Source organism: Scleropages formosus, chromosome 14 (assembly GCF_900964775.1).
Source record: "Scleropages formosus chromosome 14, fSclFor1.1, whole genome shotgun sequence".
In the NCBI taxonomy this organism is placed as follows: domain Eukaryota; kingdom Metazoa; phylum Chordata; class Actinopteri; order Osteoglossiformes; family Osteoglossidae; genus Scleropages; species Scleropages formosus.
This window is the reverse complement of record NC_041819.1, coordinates 19842973-19861326: the sequence shown is the minus strand read 5'-3', so window position 1 is coordinate 19861326 and position 18354 is coordinate 19842973. Positions and strand designations below refer to the sequence as shown.

Here is an 18354-nt window from a genome sequence, read left to right as displayed (position 1 = left end):
GACACAAGTTTACATACTTTCGAGCGACACTAGAACGTACCGCATTCTTGTGTGTCCTCACTGGATCTTCTCAGCTGTGCTTTCAGCGTGAGGAACTTTGACACATTTATTCTGGGAAAGTAACAGGATGCGAGTTTCCTGTAATAGGGTTCACTCAGCCATTCGAAAAACCTTTAACAAAAAGTTTGATTCATCCCCCTCAATTTTCTTGCTAAACCTTAACCCAAAATCTTGTTTCATTATAGAACACAGGCAGATTCCTTTCATTTTCCTGGCATGGAAATGACATTAAATGGGTGGCACAGCAAGTAGTGCTGCTGTCTCACAGTACCAGGGTGGTGTGAGAGGATGTGGGTTTGATCCCTGCTCAGTCTGTGTGGAGTTTGTATGTTCTTCCTGTATATGCATGGGTTTCCTCTGGGTACTCTGGTTTCCTCCCACACTCCAAAGACATGCTGTTCAGGTTCACTTGTAGTGTGTAAGTGACAGAGAGAGTGTGTTCCACTGATGTATGGATGAGTGACCCAATGTAAGTCATGTATCTAGCAGTGTAAGTCACCGTGGTGAATAAGGTGTGTGGGCTCATAACACTACACAGAGTTAATTAGAAGTCAGTTTGGACAATATAAATTAATAAATGTCAATATTATGACCTGCACCTGCAGTTTCCTCAGTAAGCATGTGGATGAATAAAGTGTTTAAATATCTTCCACTAGAAAAATTAAAATTTGATCTGTATGACCACTGAGAAGAATTCTGCAGCATTTGGACCTGGATTCTGGAAGTTAAAAGGCGCTGCATGATCACACTGTAAACTTTTGATCTTACAACCTTCTTTATGTATCTGGATGTTTTTGCCTGTTTTCACTGTACTCTTAATAAAAAGTTTAAAAAAGGTAAAACCTCAGTATCTCTTAGCTGCTAATAATAAACTCTCATTTCCCATCTGATATAGTTTTATCTGAAAACCACAAGTTGTTTGCTCTTGTTCTCTCTGAAATTGTATTGACCTCCACGGTAGAAGTTTACATGTGAAGATCTGTAGTGCCTCCAGCTGCAAATGTTTAATCCAGCTGAGGAACAGCGTAAAAGCATCTTGTATCATGTCCTATTATTCTAATAGGGGAGCGCGGTGGGTTTGACCGGGTCCTGCTCTCCGGTGGATCTGGGGTTCGAGTCCTGCTTGGGGTGCCTTGCGACAGATTGGCATCCTGTCCTGGGTGTGTCCCCTCCCCCTCCAGGTTTACACCCTGTGTTGCCCGGTTAGGCTCCCGCTCCTCACGACCCCACGTGAGACAAGTGGTTTCAGACAATGTGTGTATTATTCTAATACTTAATTCTATGTTAATACTAGTAGTACAGCCACCTTTTGTGATGTCCTTATTGATAACCACTTGTCCAGTGCAGGGTCCCTGTGACCTGGAGCCTATCCTACAGACACAGGCCGTGAGGCAGGGTACAACGTGAACAGAGAACTAGTCCGTCACAGGCCGAGCACACACCAGATTTCACTCGTACGTACGCACACAAGGCAATTTATAGTCATCAGTTTACGTGACCGACACGGGTCTCATCTGGACCCATAGCGGAACCAAGAGCCCAGGTACCGTGAGGCACCGGTGCCACCACTCCTATTATTATTACACACACACACGCGCGCACACACACACATACACACACACACTGGCTGAAGCCGCTTGTGCCGAGTGGGGTTGCGGCAAACCGGAGCCTAATCCAGCAACACGAGGCACGAGGCTGGAGGGGGAGGGGACATACCCAGGATGGGACGCCAGTCTATCACAAGGCACCCCAAGCGGGACTCGAACCCCAGACCCGCCGCGCCCCCATTATTATTATATTAATAATTATTTTTAGCAGCAGTAGTAGTAATAGTAATGATGCCACTTGTCTGTGTAAACACGTTCACATTTATCCGTGTTGTTGTACTATAGGTACGGTACACGACTCAGTGCGAGCCACCCGGATGAGCCACAGAGGGGTAGAAAACGCCACACGGAGCTGAGGACTCGCATGGGCAACTGCAGCCTGCATGGCTGAGCAATCAGGGACAAAGATGTTCTGTAGCACGGCGTCACCCTTTTGTTTGCGTCCGTGTCACAGCCCACAGACTGGCCAGAAGAGCCGGTCTTGAGCTCGCAGCGAAGCGCGGGCAGCGGGCTTTGTAGGTGACGCAGCGAGCCGTTTCATAGGGGGATTACGCCCGCTTTGTCTGCACGGGAGAAAAAAAACACAACCTAATTTGACCTAATTTCAGTCTAAGATTTAAGCCTAATGAGGTGTAATTTCCCATCGTCGTTCTAAATAAAGGCCTCGGAGGCACGGGTTTTAGTCTGGATCAGTGAGCGCCCACTTCTGTGGACTTTGGATGGGTTTAAGAGCAGAGTATTACTGGAGGGCATACACACAAACACATGCACACATACGCGTGCGCACACACACACACACGCACACAAATTCAAATTTGTTCTATCAAAGCATAGAATTCACATTGAGTTCGGTTAAATGCTCCTTCGCTCCACCCAAGCAAAATGTCAAGAAATGCGTGCTGATGAAGAGAAAAAACATTTTAAATTATTGAGAGGCGCTGGTTTACGCTGTGATTTTTTAACTTCTCTAAAAATATATGGTTTACATTGTGCGGTCACACCCTCATCATCATTTTCCTGGGTTTATATCCTCGTGGGGACATTTTTACTTACACACACAGGCACTGGGATGTGGTTCTCTCTGTGGTGAGAATGCTGACCTCAGGACCTGGGGAGTCAGAAAGTGATGTGCTTCACGGAATGGAGCTCCAATAGACAGCCAAGTGAAAAGAAATAATGTCATTAAACGACATATTCATCGCGGTGTTCATCAGTGGTGAAGGATTAGCTCTCTTCCACTTGGTCTTTAGGGTAAAAGTAAAAAAACATTGGAAGGCTTCTAGAGCTTTAGGCTGGACGTGTGCGCTGAGGATCCGGCGAGAAACGCGAATGGAGGGAACGAAGAGCAGCCCAGGGAGTCTCTGGGAGAGGGCGCTCAGAAGGAGAGGAGATGTGTTTGAGGGAATCTATGGACGGTGCTTCATTTCAGGGCCAGGAACGTACCTGCACCTCACCGAGACGGTGCCGCACTGCTTTCTTACAGCTGCCGTGTGTGAGAGTTCGTTACGCTGTTCCGGAACGGTGGACATGCCAAGGCTAAGACTTCAAAATAGACCAAAAAAGCAATAATTTTATTATACAATTAATTATTCATGTAGTAATTAACATTAACAGTCACAGCTCACATAGGAGAAATCACTGCTTACTGAAAAGGCTGCTTAATGTTCGATTTTTTTAATTCGGTTCCCATTTGAAATATGTCGATGTAATGCACTCTGAGATGTATGTCGCTTTGGAGAAAAGCATCTGCCAAACGGATAAGTGTAAATGCAATGTATATCACACACACACACACCGTCTGAACCGCTTGTCCCGTACGGGATCGCAGGGAGCCGGAGCCTAACCCGGCAACACAGGGTAGGGGGCTGCGGGGGGCTGGAGGGGGAGGGGACACACCCAGGACGGGATGCCAGTCCATCGTAAGGCACCCCAAGCGGGACTTGAACCCCAGACCCACCGGAGAGCAGGAGCCAGTCCGCGCCCCCTCCCCGTAATGTATATCAATTTATTGTATTTATTGGAGTCTTTCGTCGTTGCATGAAAATGTATTTCTTGTCTGAAGGAATAAATATAAATAAAGCAGTCGTAAAACTTGGTGTCCCATCCAGGGTGTATCTTGCCACCTGCTTGGTTTTTCCAGTTTAGACTCTGGACTAAAGCAGTAGTGCTCAGAGTATGTGGTCGGACACATGGATGGATGGATGGATGGATGGATGGATGGATGGATACTAGATATACTTTTGTGTTTATTAAAAACACATTTTATGTCTTAAGGCCTACTATTCTTAATTTTTTTTGGAAAACAAACCACATATTTTTTTCACATACAGAATATGTGCTGAACATGTGTCCTCTTTTTTTTGTCTCTCTCTCTCTCTCTCTCTCTCTCTCTCACTCTCGCTCTCACACACACAGCCTCTTAGGTTCTTTCTGTACTCTCATTTCAATTCTGTCTTCCCACACCAAACACACTCTCTGAAATGCACTGAAACTTAAGTTAACTAAGAGCATATGCAACGTTTCAATGCAAGTTCTTCTGCATTTTTGTATGAGCTGTAAAAACACAGTGGGTAAAAACAGAAACTGCTCTGCATCATCTGTGTGTGTGTGTGTGTGTGTGTGTGTGTGTGTGTGTGTGTGTGTGTGTGTGTGTGTGTGTGTGTGTGTGAGAGAGAGAGAGAGAGAGAGAGAGAGAGAGAGAGAAAGGCAGAAAGAGACTGAGGTAAACAGCACTACATGTTCCAGTGAGTGGGCAACTGCCGTGGGCCACCAGATGCGAGTTTAAGATCCAAGCAGATGAGGAGAGGAGGGCAGGAGGGAGGAAAACAACCAAATAAAAGGCACACTGTGGAAGTAGGAGCAGAAGGATTATATGATGTTTATTCATTTAGCCAACACTTTTCTTCAGAGCAACTTATAATGTTTAGGCACCTACAATTATTTACCCATTTATACAGCTGGGTAATTGTACCAGAGCAATTATGGGTAAGTGCCTTGATTGGAGGTACTACAGCCAGGGTTCACATCGGTAACCTTCGGGTCCACAGGCAGTAGCTCACGCCACTACACCCTGAACCGCCTGTAGTGGAATTAGGGTTAGGGTCTTTTTAGCTGAAAGTTTGGTGGCGCAGTTTTGCCCAAGATGTGACGTGACCTGGTGAGGAGGCTGGCGTGCAGTGAGGGACTGTGGGGCTCGCCGGGTGCTTTTTGGTATGGAGAAAGGAAAAGGCGGCAAGAGAAGGAACCTGCTCGAAACAAAAGACTGGATTAGAACATTTGAGTTTATTGGTGTGTGTTCTTTGCATATGCAGCATCAGACTTTGTCTTATTTATGTGTACTGTATTTCAAGCAAAACGAATCACTGGCAAAGTTAGACTATTCAGAAATAAAGTAGTTCAAAAGTTACAATATAGCACAAAATAAGTGTGGCAAACAAAATGTTAAGAGTTTGCAAGTTGTTGCAAATGCACTGATTTGTTTAGAGTCCGTCTGTAAGCTATATTGGTTATTGGTTGACAGCTTTGTGTTTGCAAAGTCTGCATGTTTTACTTGATATGCTTCTTACCTGGAAGAGGTAAGGAGCATTGCTGTTTACACTTGCAGTTGTTTATTTTGTTCGGTTCGCTCACATTTGTCAGGTGTCAGGAGAAGGATGCCAAAGGTTACATTTCTGGACAGGAGCATGAGCTCTGAATGTGTGGTGATTTTTTTGACCTATAGGTGGCGACAAAGAGCTGAGAATAGGGCCTGTCAAAGGCTGCTGTGTTCTGCTGTGCTGTGCTGTGCTGTGCTGTCCTAAATCCTGCATGGCTTAAGATTTAAATGCTTAATAAGCTTGCAAGTTGACTCACTTGGTGTTTGGTAACACTAACACTTCCCCATCTCTGTGTTATGCACATCCAGCGTGTTTCTGTTGCTGGACTGTAATTAAATTGTCTAGTTAAGGCCAGCAATAAAAGTTCAGGTCAGGGCGCTTAAGCAAACTTACATGTTTTCCTTAACATGCCGTGAATTTCATTTTGGCTCGCATGCAGACATCCAGGAGTGCTACGAGCTGACCCTGAGTTTGAACACCGCGCAGAACAGCCGGGACCCCAGACACGGAGGACATGAGCAGGAGGAGGAGAGCGAGGTAAGAAGGGGGAGGATGGACGAGATAAAAGCCAGGATTTGAAATTCAGTTTATTAAAAGCAGAAAAAGGAGCTAAGGAGGAATATTTTTTTTTTCTCCAAAGAGGAGAGAGAAACTAGGGAGGGCGAAAGTTAAGGAGGGGATGTGGGGGTGGAGGAAATGAATTGGAAAGTGAGGCAGACACTACAGGATTAGTCATTTCTAGAAACGAAGTAAAGAAATGTGTTCACCTGGCTGATTCATGCCACTTTTGCCTTATATTACTAGTGATAACAGCTTCAGTGTGCTCAGAAATATTAATAGATGCGCTGGATAAAAGAGCCCGGGATCCACATTTCGCTGTTGTGTTGGGGGTTGCTCTGTGATCCCCCGCCAAGAGTACATGTGAATAAACGCTCTTTCTAGGTTTGCAGGGTCTTGCAATGGAACCGTATCAAGGGAGCCACGTTTATCTTTGTAAAATTAAATTAGTACCTCATCACTGGTGAGTTGATATGTCTGCAGTGGGAGATTTAACATTTCTCTTCATGACCTGCGTAGCTTTATTTTGTTTCAGATGAAGGCAGATTGTCTGTGAGCTTGATGCCAGGCTGATCTGCAGGGGTCTTTAAGTCAATGGTCTTTGACCTTGTTTTCACCATGCAGTTAACAGGTCCTGCACATCTTCATCTGATGCTCATCTGGAACTGAGCTGTAATATAATGGTGGCAGTGAATGTGAATACATATCATGTGATTGAAACCTCTGCCTGATGCCTTCATCCCCTTAATACAGTTCAGTGTCTCCCACCATGATGCTTATCTTCCCATAACGATCAAGTGCTGGCCCTCTGCTTCTTTGCTGGAAGTGACAATGTGACGCATTCAGAGCTGAGCAGTGAACGGGCAGGAAGACCGTAGCTGATTGTTTCAGAGAGGGGGCTGCAGTGGTCAGACAGGTCAGCAAATGGTATCTAAATGGTACCATCTAAGAAAAATGTTTCTCCCACCGCCCACCTACCTACTCAGTCATCAGGCATCCAATTTGGTACACGCGTGAACAGATCACACTCGTAAACATACTCATCTGATATGACAGACAGGGAAAAACATGCATGCGTTCATGTGATGACATGCACATGGCGCTGTTAAGTACAGATATACTGCACAACTCATCTGTGATCAACATTAACATAGACAGAGTTGCACATACCTTGTATACAAAATGCATATTGGGATATTCTAAGAATAAACACATCATAGATACACACACACACACACACACACACACACACACACACACACACACACTGTCTGAAACTGGCTGTCCCGAGCCGGAGCCTAACCCGGCAACACATGGCGCAAGGCTGAAGGGGGAGGGGACACACCCAGGACAGGACGCCAGTCCATCGCAAGGCACCCCAAGCAGGACTCGAACCCCAGGCCCGCCAAAAAGCGGGTCCCGGCCAGACCTGCGGCGCCGCTGTGCCCCCTTTGCATCATAGATATTAACATATAAATGCAGCTACAAACAACTGCATGCAGATGTGTACTCGAAAATACATACACATAGAAATTGCCATGATATGTAACATAAACCGATTCAGCCGCATCTAGTTCATTTTTTGTTCTGTGTATCAAACAATAATATTCTTGAAACAATTACAACTTTCGGGGGCGCGGTGGTGCAGTGGGTTGGCCGGGTCCTGCTCTCCAGTGGGTCTGGGGTTCGAGTCCCGCTTGGGGTGCCTTGCGACGGACTGGCGTCCCGTCCTGGGTGCGTCCCCTCCCCCTCCGGCCCTATGCCCTGTGTTGCCGGGTAGGCTCCGGCTCCCCACGACCCTGTATGGGACAAGCGGTTCCGCAAGTGTGTGTGTGTGTGTGTGTGTGTGTGTGTGTGTGTGTTTACATTTTTACATGTTTCATAAGGTGAACTGAACTGGTGAATCGTCATGCTCTATGAAGCGAATTATCTTGTTCCGTACGTAGAATTTTCTATAAGGTGCATTGCCATGCTCTATATGGTCAATTGTCAGGTTTCATAAGATACGCTGCTGTGTGTAGTAAGATAGTGTAAGAGGAAGTCAGGGCACTGTGACCGCAGTAGTCACGCACTCTGGACCTGGCAGGGACACACCCGCCATAGTCCTGTGACCACCTCCAGCACCTCTCACCGCCCCCTCGGCCCTGTTCCCGAGCGTTCCCCGGTCAGCTGCCGCAGCAGAGCCGGCGGGGAGTCGGGGGGGGGTGGAGGAGGCGAAGCGGCGGAAAGAGGTGGGCGTTGGAAAGAGCCGGACCGAACCGGGGCGAGCCGAGAGGAGGCGGCGGCTGCACGCGCGTCCAGCGCAGACGCTGCTACCTGAGCTGAAGAAACAGAACAAGCCCCCGCGTTCGGCAACAGGCTGCAAAAGAAACCACGGACACGTGTAGCCAGTAAAGACGCGGCTGAAGATCCTTCTCGGCCGAAAGCGATTGGCTGTCAGTACGTGGGAGTCCGGAGAAGCGGGTGGGCGGTGGCTCCGAGTTACACAATATTGTCACAGACAGTTTCTGAAACACGAACTGGCATTCGATGAGCACAAAACAGCCTGTAATTGTGATTGATACCTGACGTCCATCGCTGTGCCATCGCCCGTTTTGTTGCGTTCGTTTAGAGCAATCTTCTGTTTCGGCTGTTCTGGGTTTAGTCATTCCTTGTTCTCATTCATGTCCATATGTGGATATGGATATTAGGTGTATTGATTTAGCTCCTCGTTGTATATGTGTCGCATTCTTCTGCGCTCGTCATAGACGGCACTGCAGGGAGTGGTTAAGGACATAGGCTTGTGAACAGAAGGTTGTTGGTTCAGCTCGGGAACACGGTACACACACGTTGTCAGAAACTGCTCATGCCAAGCGGGGTCATGGCGAGCCAGAGCCTAACCTGGCAACGCAGGGCGCGAGGCTGGAGGGGGAGGGGACACACCCAGGACAACCCAGGACAGGACGCCAGTCCATCGCAGGGCACCCCAAGCAGGACTCGAACCGCAGACCCGCCACAGAGCGGAACCCAACGAAACACCCCCAACAACAAGGTAATAATACACCATCTGTGGATCTTAAGGTTTTGGAAACATGCATCACTAATTCCTGAGGATGGGTGTGGCCAGCATACCACCAAAATGTGCACACTGTTGCAGCAGTCAGGGTTAGGGAGTGCACTGTGGTCCACGTTTCCCAGCTCAGACAGGGGTACGATGACCGCATGAAGCAGGTTGTCTGTGTCCAATGGCGCCGAGTTGGGTATTATCTCTTTGGTCTGCTTTTCATGCCTACTCTGTCTCTTTTCTTTGGAGTGGTTGTTAGGCCTTCCGGTATGTTCCGCTACATACAGTAAGGGGTACCACCAGTGTACTTACTCATGGAGCACAAACACAGAGAAGGCGCCTCTGTTCCTCGTTTCATATTGCGAGGAAAGCTTGAGCTAAGCCTGATCTGGATTACGACGGCAATTTCTTCATCGTGCCATTATTAAAGCACGTTTTTCACTCATTCTCATTGCGATTATGATGAAAATCATAAAATGTGTAAAGGGAATGGAAGCATAATGTAGGCAGTTGACCACCCTGCCCTACAGTAAATGTAAATATACATGAAGTCATGTGATCTCCAGCAGAATATAAACCCATCCTTTGTATTAACTCTTTCGAAGATGAAAATTTTTGCCCTACTGTACTCTGTGTCATTAATGTGCACAACATCATTTTTTATTGCTGCTTCTGGCCTCTCTGACCGATTTTTTGCATTTGCATTTGTCCATATGCCACATTTCTCCCGTTTTTCAGTTTTTTTCACAGGGTACAGATGAGGAAGGTGTGGAACGCGTGCGGGTGACCAGCAGCAGATATCCCAAGAAGGTGGAGCGAGTGTCCGGGTTGGTGAGCCGCTCCCACGTTGAGATGCCCAAGGTCAGTGAGATGACGGCCGGAGTCTTGCTCTGTGCCTCGCAGAGCCGCTTTGAAGTCCTGTAAAACTGCATTGTTACTCCCTATCCTGTTCCCTGCAATGAACGTCAATCGGCATCTGAGGCTCCCTCTGCTGAAATGCGTCGCGTTTCTCTGCCTTTGGAGGTGAACGGGGGGAAGAGGCTTCCATTGACATTTGCAGCATCACACAACCGGAGTACCTGAAAAGAGGGCGCTTGCCACTACTATGACCCACTATGAAAATATTGTGGCGCGCAGCACTGTGGGTTTGAATGGGGCAAAGAAGGATGCAGAGGCAACGTTCACGACGAACAATTTATTCGAACACCGGCACAAGGGAAACGATACGCTCGGTGCGAGGACCCCATTTCCTCCAGGACCTGCGCTTACAGCCAGCCTTCCCAGCCTGCCTAGCACCCCTAGGCTCTTGCCCCAAAACACTGGCAGCCACAGTAAACCCACCATTTCCCCCCAAAGTGGCACAGTGGGTTGGACTGGGTTCTGCTTTCCGGTGGGTCTGGGGTTCGAGTCCTGCTTGGGGTGCCTTGTGATGGACTGGTGTCCTGTCCTGGGTGTGTCCCCTCCCCCTCCAGCCCTACGCTCTGAGTTGCCAGGTTAGGCTCTGGTTCCCTGCAACCCCGTATGGGACAAGCGGTTCAGAAAAGTGTGTGTGTGCCCCCAGTGGTTACAGACATTATTTACAGATTTCCCAGAATGCAACTATTTACACAAAACCAGTAACGCGGGGTTGTTACAATATTGACGAGAACATGCAGAGAAAAAGCCCAAAACCTGCTGAAATGCATGAATTTGAATGGCATTAATTGCATAAGCGCCCCGAATGGGGAACGAAGCACCGATTCGATGTTCGCCGTCTGGACCTAGGTGCAAGGTGGATGTGAGAAACAGCATGGCGCGCACTGGCAATGGATCATCATTGGTAATGAAGTCTGGAGCTGACAGCTAGCCTGTGTCTGCGAGATAATCCCCTAGGTTGCTAGAATAAACCTTCCAGAACAAATTGGAGAGGAGGTGTGGGGCTGTGCGGGAGAGGATGCGGAGCCAAGCCGAGCGAAAAACACACTCGAAACAGGCGGCATCGTGGGACGCGCATTCATCCTGGAAACGCGAAAAAGGCAAAGCGAGTGCCATTGACTTTGCCCGTGAACTTCAGTTTAATATAGCTGCCTTTAGAAGATCCGGCACTGAGATGGGCTGATGTAGTCACAGGCACGGATCAAGGGTACGCGGTTATTCCGTTCGCCTGGAATCTACTCCTGGGCCTTCTTACGTGTCTTTTCACAGCAACGCACGGTAGCTGTCAGAAACTTTTCTTCTTCCCTTTGGAAAGGAGCAAAACAGGGTTGGAGCAAAGCTTAGATGCGTATTTCAGATCAAGTTCACGATTGCTGGAAAAGAGCAGTTAACGATCCGTTATTTTCCCGCCGCTTATTTAGACCCGAAATGTTAAGCGGTTTTGCTCCGAGTCTGGTGGAAGCAACGTTTGAGTCAGCCGTTTCAGAGAGCGTTCATAGCACACGAGGGGCCTCTGAATCAAGGCGTGATGGTGCGCACGGCATCCAAGTGCATCTGCTCCCAGTCTGGCTTCGCGGAGTCATTAAAAGACACGATGCTCTCATGGCCTCCCAAATGCAAACAGCCCACGGCACACGTCAGCTCAGCACCCCGAGGAGCTGGGGAGCAGCGTATGGGGGAGGGCCGGGGTGCGGGGGCAACATGGTGCTACGGACTGCGGAGGGGAGCTGGGGTGGGACAGGCGTTGGCGGTGCAGCGTTTCTGTTGCGCATCGCCACATCGCGCAGCGGTGGTCCGACGGCCATACGGAACGGCGGTCAGGTGGGGGAAGGGGGACGAGGCTGAGACAGTGGCAGCGAGTGGCTGTGAGGTGCAGCACAGTAAGAGCTGGAATGGACACCCAGTGCTCAGCCTGCTTCACATCACCATGGAAACCACATTTTTCCCCCAGCCTGCATCATCATAGACATTCATTCCCTTGCTCTCTCGCTCTCTCGCTCGCTCACTCACACACACACACACACACACACACATATATATATTAAGCAGACATGCATGTGTTCATGCCTTACATACAGTTCACACATGAATCTGACCATGTAATTACATGCAGCTCACGTTGGTGTTTACATAACTGGGCAAGAATAGAGAAGACGCACACATACACAGTTCTCTGTGTGTTTTTTTTATTTCATTTGTTTATTTTTTTACTTCACCATGTCCTCAGAGGGCTCCCTTTTTATGTTTTAAACACAGCTCTTAATCTTGGCAGCAATGCAGGTCCCATGCGCCTCTCAAGGCCCTCAGACCCTGGTAAAAGCGCTAGTCCAGTCCTCTAGCCCGCTTCATCTGCCTTTTGTCCCTCGGCCGGTCGTGTGAACTCTCTGACTCTCTGTCCTTTGCTTTTCTCTTCTCACATCAGCACGGCACCTCTGTGCTCTCCTTCCGGTCCTGCTCCATTCCTCTCCTTCCGAACCCTCGTTGTCTCGATCCTCTGTGCCACATTCCACTCCTTTCTATGTCCGTGCTGCTCCATTCCTCTCCTTGTCTCTCTCCTCATGTCTCATATAACGCTATTTCTCCCCTTCCTGTGCCATTCTGTTCCTCTTATTACGGCTCTATTCCTCTCCTTTTGTCCCATCCTGCCCCATTCCTCTTCTTCCTTCCCCACCCTGATCCTCTTCTTCCTGTCCCATTCCTCTTCTTCCTTCCCCACCCTGATCCTCTTCTTCCTGTCCCATTCCTCTTCTTTCTTCCTCACCCTGATCCTCTTCCTCCTTCCCCACCCTGATCCTCTTCTTCCTGCCCCATTCCTCTTCTTCCTTCTCCACCCTGATCCTCTTCTTCCTGCCCCATTCCTCTTCTTCCTTCTCCACCCTGATCCTCTTCTTCCTGCCCCATTCCTCTTCTTCCTTCCCCACCCTGATCCTCTTCTTCCTGCCCCATTCCTCTTCTTCCTTCTCCACCCTGATCCTCTTCTTCCTGCCCCATTCCTCTTCCTCCTTCCCCACCCTGATCCTCTTCTTCCTGCCCCATTCCTCTTCTTCCTTCTCCACCCTGATCCTCTTCTTCCTGCCCCATTCCTCTTCTTCCTTCTCCACCCTGATCCTCTTCTTCCTGCCCCATTCCTCTTCTTCCTTCCCCACCCTGATCCTCTTCTTCCTGCCCCATTCCTCTTCTTCCTTCTCCACCCTGATCCTCTTCTTCCTGCCCCATTCCTCTTCTTTCTTCCTCACCCTGATCCTCTTCCTCCTTCCCCACCCTGATCCTCTTCTTCCTGCCCCATTCCTCTTCTTTCAGGCCCATCCTGCTTCATTCCTCTCCTTCCCTTTCGTCTCATTCATGTTCCTCCTTTTTGTCGCGCTCCCTGATCGCCCTATCATTACTCCGTCAGGCGGATGTGCTGTGTTTGGTGGAGCAGCTGTTGCCACCGCCCGTCCTATTAATAGGGGGAACAGACGCAGCCCCTTTCTTTTCCCGTTCGGTTCACATGAGCGGATGTAATGGGGTAGCTGATGATGGGGCCGCTGCTGCTGTGGCTGCTCCGGCCCAGGTGTCTCTCACGGCGCCTCTCGGGCCTCGATGACATAGCGTTCCCCTCCTAGGGTCTCTGGCTCATTCCCGGGGACACTCCGGGGCTGCTGGATGGAGAGCAGCGAAAGAGCCGAGACCTTCTCCTCCGAGGCACGAGAAAGGCTCGAACAGTGCGGTCTGCCAGGGTTACCTTCCTGTCTCACCGGTCTGCGAAAAAGGCGTCAGGTTAAAAGGCTGGCCGTCACTAAGACCTAAGATATGTCATGGAAAGCGATTGCATCTTTAAGCCTGCCATCACTTCCTTTTCCCATATATGGGCGTTTGTCCTGTCAGGTGGCACAAGAGTCAGCATGTGACATGTGAGAGAATGCACAAAAATTCCAGAAGGAAGAGCATCTAGGAGGGTGTACATATTCTGTGTGTGCGTGAGAGAGAGGTGAAGTGTTTGCTTGCATGGTCGATCAGAGCCTGGCCAGCTAACTTTGGATAACAGATGCAATAACAATGTGTTTTTGGAGCTGAAATCACAGAATGGTAATCCTCATTAAAATCTCAATAAATATGGCCTAAATGTTACTGTATGTTTAAGTTGGAGACCCAGACATTTTAAAAAAACACCATACTTAATATGTGCTCGTGGACTGTAAGGCATGGAGATTTATGTCTGGGAAGGTTGTATAGAACTGGTGTTACGTGGTGATACATATGTGATGGAAATACAGCAGGTACCGTACTGGTTACAGCTGCCTTGCATTTGAAGAATTCAGTTTCAAATTCTCTCTCTCACTACTGTACCTTCGATCAAGGTATATACACTGAATTGCTCCAGTAAAAGTTATCCTGCTCTGTATATTGATATATGATTATAACTTGCTCAGTTTGCAAACCTAATACTGTAAGTTGTTTTTGAAAGAAGCGTCAGCTAAATTGTTATTATTATCGTTGTTAACAACAGCGACAATAATAAAAATAATAATAAGGTGCATTAGAACGAAGTCTGCGCATGCTTACCTGTAGGTGCTCCGATAAGGTCTGCATGCAACTGGATGTCAAACCCTAAAAATGGTTGTAGCTTTCCAAGGACTGACCATAATGCTGTCTGTAAGCTGTGTGATATTGGAATTATTCTATTAATTTAAATTTTTTTTAATTGCTCAATTAATGAAATATTTATACAACACATCTAGTAGTAGTTAGTGACCCTTTCTTGTAATCTGTCAGTCCTTGGGCCGTGTACATATACAACACTGTCAGCTGGCTGTCTTTGGAAATGCGCTTTATTACACAGGTTTCACACTTTGATTTCTGAATTTTATCCAGGCCCTATCTCCATTCAGCTCTCTCTTGTTTGTGCAGACAGCAAGTCTGCAGTCTGCTATAGTGGCCAGTTTGGACCGGTACGGTGTTGTCACTACGAGGAGGTTTTCCTCGGCGGAAGGGTTCGAACGAAAAAGGACACGAGCGCACCTTCTGAAAAAGCGCCGCGGAAACCTGGAGGGCTAGGTGTTCAAGCCCCGCCTTTCCCTACACCCCCGCACACGTGCCCGAGGAGCGGAATGGATACAGAAGGAAGGGAAGATTGCGAATAGATGCGGTCTGCGAGATCCCCGGTCCCAGGTGGTGCGCCGTCTCTTTAAGAAAATACATTTAGACACGCCCTCAGAACCTGATTGGCTACCGATGTGTTTCTGGAGAGCTGAGCTCTGACTCCCTCCCTTTCTTTGCATTTTTTTCCCTCCTCTCCTCTTGCAAAATCTACGTAAGTTACAGGAATAGAATAGCATGATAATGAGTAGAGTTACCGTTGCATGTAATTAGCTGCGGCTGAGCCTGCTGTTCGTGCCTCCTGGAAAGGCCTGAGCAGCATGATGGAGAAGCAACCGCGAAGAACCTGGGTACCCAGACCCTCAGCGGGGAAACACACTCACATGCACACACGCTCATACGCAGCGAAGCCAAGTGGACGATTAGTCATCATCATCATATCCCTCGTAACGTACAGAAGCGTCGCAGCCGTATTCGAGCAGGACGCTCTTGGGTGTTGCGACGCCGACTCTTTAACAGTCTTACATTTATTTAGATGAGGAGCCGTCACCTTTACAGTCCTGCTCTGTCAAAAAAGATGTTGGTACACTAAGGATCCCCTCAAACGTGCACGTTCATCGACTTGATTCTGTCTGGGCTTTGGCCATAACACATGCACGTATCTGTGCACTGACACACACGCACACACACATTCATTCACGCACAGACATGCAGTGCTGTCGCTCAATTGTTCACTCACTGCGTGCCAACTAATGTCTTTCCGTCCTGTTTCCGAAGTACATGTGCTGCACTGTATGCTGACAGCATCGTAGCGAACCTACCGGACAGCCTGTTCTCACTTCGTGTTTTTGCTGATAGTACTGTATGTTATTGAATCTGATCTTGTTGGCTCATTCTAGGCAATAACTGTATTTCTTGGCTTTGGCAGATAAATCCCTCAATTCCATGTTTTCGACTCCATTTTTTATTTGCTGAAGTCATCTCTTTTAGTATGAACATTGTTGTTATTATGTAACATGATGGATCAGCGGGAAGAGATGTTTACAGCCATTAGCTAGCAGTTGAAGGACCTGGATTTAAATCTTTGCTCCTGCTGTAATACCCTTGATCCAGGTACTTACTTTGACCGAATGCAGTAAAAATGACCAAGCTGCAAAAATGAGTAAATAACTGGAAGTAGCTTAGCCTAAAGTGGGGGTGCTGTGGCCCAGCGGCCCGGCAGGTTTGGCCGAGTCCTGCCGTCTCCGGGGTCTGAGGTTCGAGTCCCACTTGGGGGGCCTTGCGACAGCCTGGCGCCCTGTCCTGGGTGTGTCCCCTCCCTCTCCAGCCTTGCACCCCGTGTTGCCGGCTTAGGTTCCGGTTCGCCGCGACCCCGCTTGGGGCGGGCGGTTTCAGACAATGTGTCTGTAAGCTTAGTATAAAAACCTAAAATTGTTAGTTGCTTTGGAGAACAGCCAGCATCAGTTAAGTAAAGCAATGAAAATGAGTGTCGAACTGGAGTTTTAACCAAAGACGTTACATGAATTTGATAGTGTGACGGAAGATCTCTACAGAAGTTCACCGCAGTGGGGCACGTAAGCCAGTATCTCATTCTCATTGAAGCCTCGTGCTTCCCCGTGAAATACGTGAGCGCGGCATGGCTCCATGCGGCCCCATCGGGTCGGATGCAGGGAACGCGGCGCTGGAAATGGGAAGAGAGGAAACCGCGCTGGAGAAGCTTGGGTCTCGCCGCGTAGGATGGGCAGCGTCTTGGCAAAGCGTGGGCCCTTTAAGAGCACGCAGTGAAGCGCTCAGTGTCACTGCCGCTGCTGATGGCGGCGCTGCCAGTTGATTGGACGTGGCTGTCGGGGCCGCGGTGCTGGAGGGATGCTACTGCGTCTCACTGCCTCCCTCAGCCCCCCCCCCCCCCCAGCCTCCTCTCTCGCTCGCTCGCATCCATCTGTGTAATCAGCAACTAGGGCAAGCAAGCTGAGAGACGCTCCTGAGCTCAGCTCCTCTCTGAAAGCTGAGGGGAAAAAAAGCAGGAGAGACGGAGAGCGAGAAGGAGAGAAAACGCTCCTCAACGCAGCAGGAAAACGAAGAAAACGTCTTTGCGAAACCAAGCAGGGACAGACAGAAGATTTCAGCAAAGGATGGAGATTTTTTAATTCTATTTATGTCCGCATTCATATTATATACAAACATATGTATATATACATTTGTATACACGAGCACATAGTTATTTATGTATACATATATACATTTGTTTGTAAGTGTACTTGTCTGTTTATATAGATATTTTTCTATGTGAGTGTGTGTGTAAATATATATGTATATGTACATATATATGTATACATAAGTAAATCTATGTATTTCTATACATACCACTGTGAAAAATATTTCTATCATCAGGGCTGGTCTCTGATTGTGTGACTCATTCTTAATATTTTCAGTATATACTGTATATTTTTTTCTTTACGACAAGAAGACGACCACTTCCCCTTTCCTCGCTTTTTCTACCCGCCGCTTCCTCCTTTTTCATTTGCGGTGGATGAGCAGAAGATCAGGATTAAGGGAGAATCTGTCAAATTGCTCTGATTAGCGCCGCTGCTGGCATCGGTACCCTGACATCGCCGTGTTCCGCGGTGGGAGGACGGCACTCTGAGGAGGCAGCAGCAGGAAGAGAGCCGTGCGCGCGTGAGCTTGCGAGAGCGTGAGCAGGCAGAGCTCCGGCCGCCCAGCCAGCATGCACAAGCACCACCACTGCTGCAAATGCCCGGAGTGCTACGAAGTGACCCGCATGGCCGCCCTGCGCAGGATGGACCCCCCGTCCTACGGGGAATGGCAGCCGGAGCCCTATGGGTACCCGGGCGGGTACGGAAGCGGTCAGAACCTGCCCCCACAGACCCCTGGAGGAGGGGGTGGCGTGGGCGGAAGCGGCACCCTCGGGAGAAGCAAGGGCAAGATGATGTCCGCCGGGGGTCCCGGGGGCCCCAACCCCAAGGGCCAGTCCAAGGGCGGCCCCAAGGTGAACGGAAACAGCTCGGGGGGCCAAGGGGGATGGTGGCCGGAGTGCACCTGTTCTGGCCGGGAGTGGTACGACCAGGTAAGATCCCGGGAGCCTGCCGAGGCATGGACAGGGGAGCCGGAAGCAGTGGCCCTCCTCGTCCGAAAGCCACTCTCCCGTGCCGTCAGCCGTACTCGTGTTTTTATGCGAGGCTCTCGGTCTCGGAAGAGATACGATCGCAGATAAACTGTATTTCTGGAAGTGCTTATCTTCCACCGTAACTGGCCTTTTGAGGGGTTATTTAGATTCGTACGTCTCTTCTGTCCTGATACGTCTGCGATGCCAAATTTCCGCAGGTGTAGCTTTCTCACCCAGCAGGGTATATCATCAGTTTCGTCAATTAACTCTTACGCTGTTGCTTAGGGATGTTACATCTGTACTTAATCTCAGCGCGTTATACACACACACACGTACTGAGCACCTCCTGGATGGGTTCGCTAACATTTTACC

At 48.9% G+C, this 18354-nt stretch overlaps 1 protein-coding gene across 4 annotated transcripts in view; it reads left to right on the top strand.

Moving 5' to 3' along the window:
* The window catches only part of LOC108928968 (disks large homolog 3-like), a 79038-nt gene that overhangs the window by 7296 nt on the left and 53388 nt on the right, over positions 1-18354 (top strand). For 2 of the 4 annotated variants that reach the window (XM_018743184.2, XM_018743182.2), the window contains exons 3-4: positions 5703-5800; positions 9603-9725. In XM_018743184.2, coding sequence (XP_018598700.1) covers positions 5703-5800; positions 9603-9725 — 221 coding nt within the window. Of the gene's footprint in view, positions 1-5702; positions 5801-9602; positions 9726-17218; positions 17944-18354 lie in introns of those variants that run through there. The other 2 variants (XM_018743190.2, XM_018743183.2) reach the window with 1 other exon arrangement.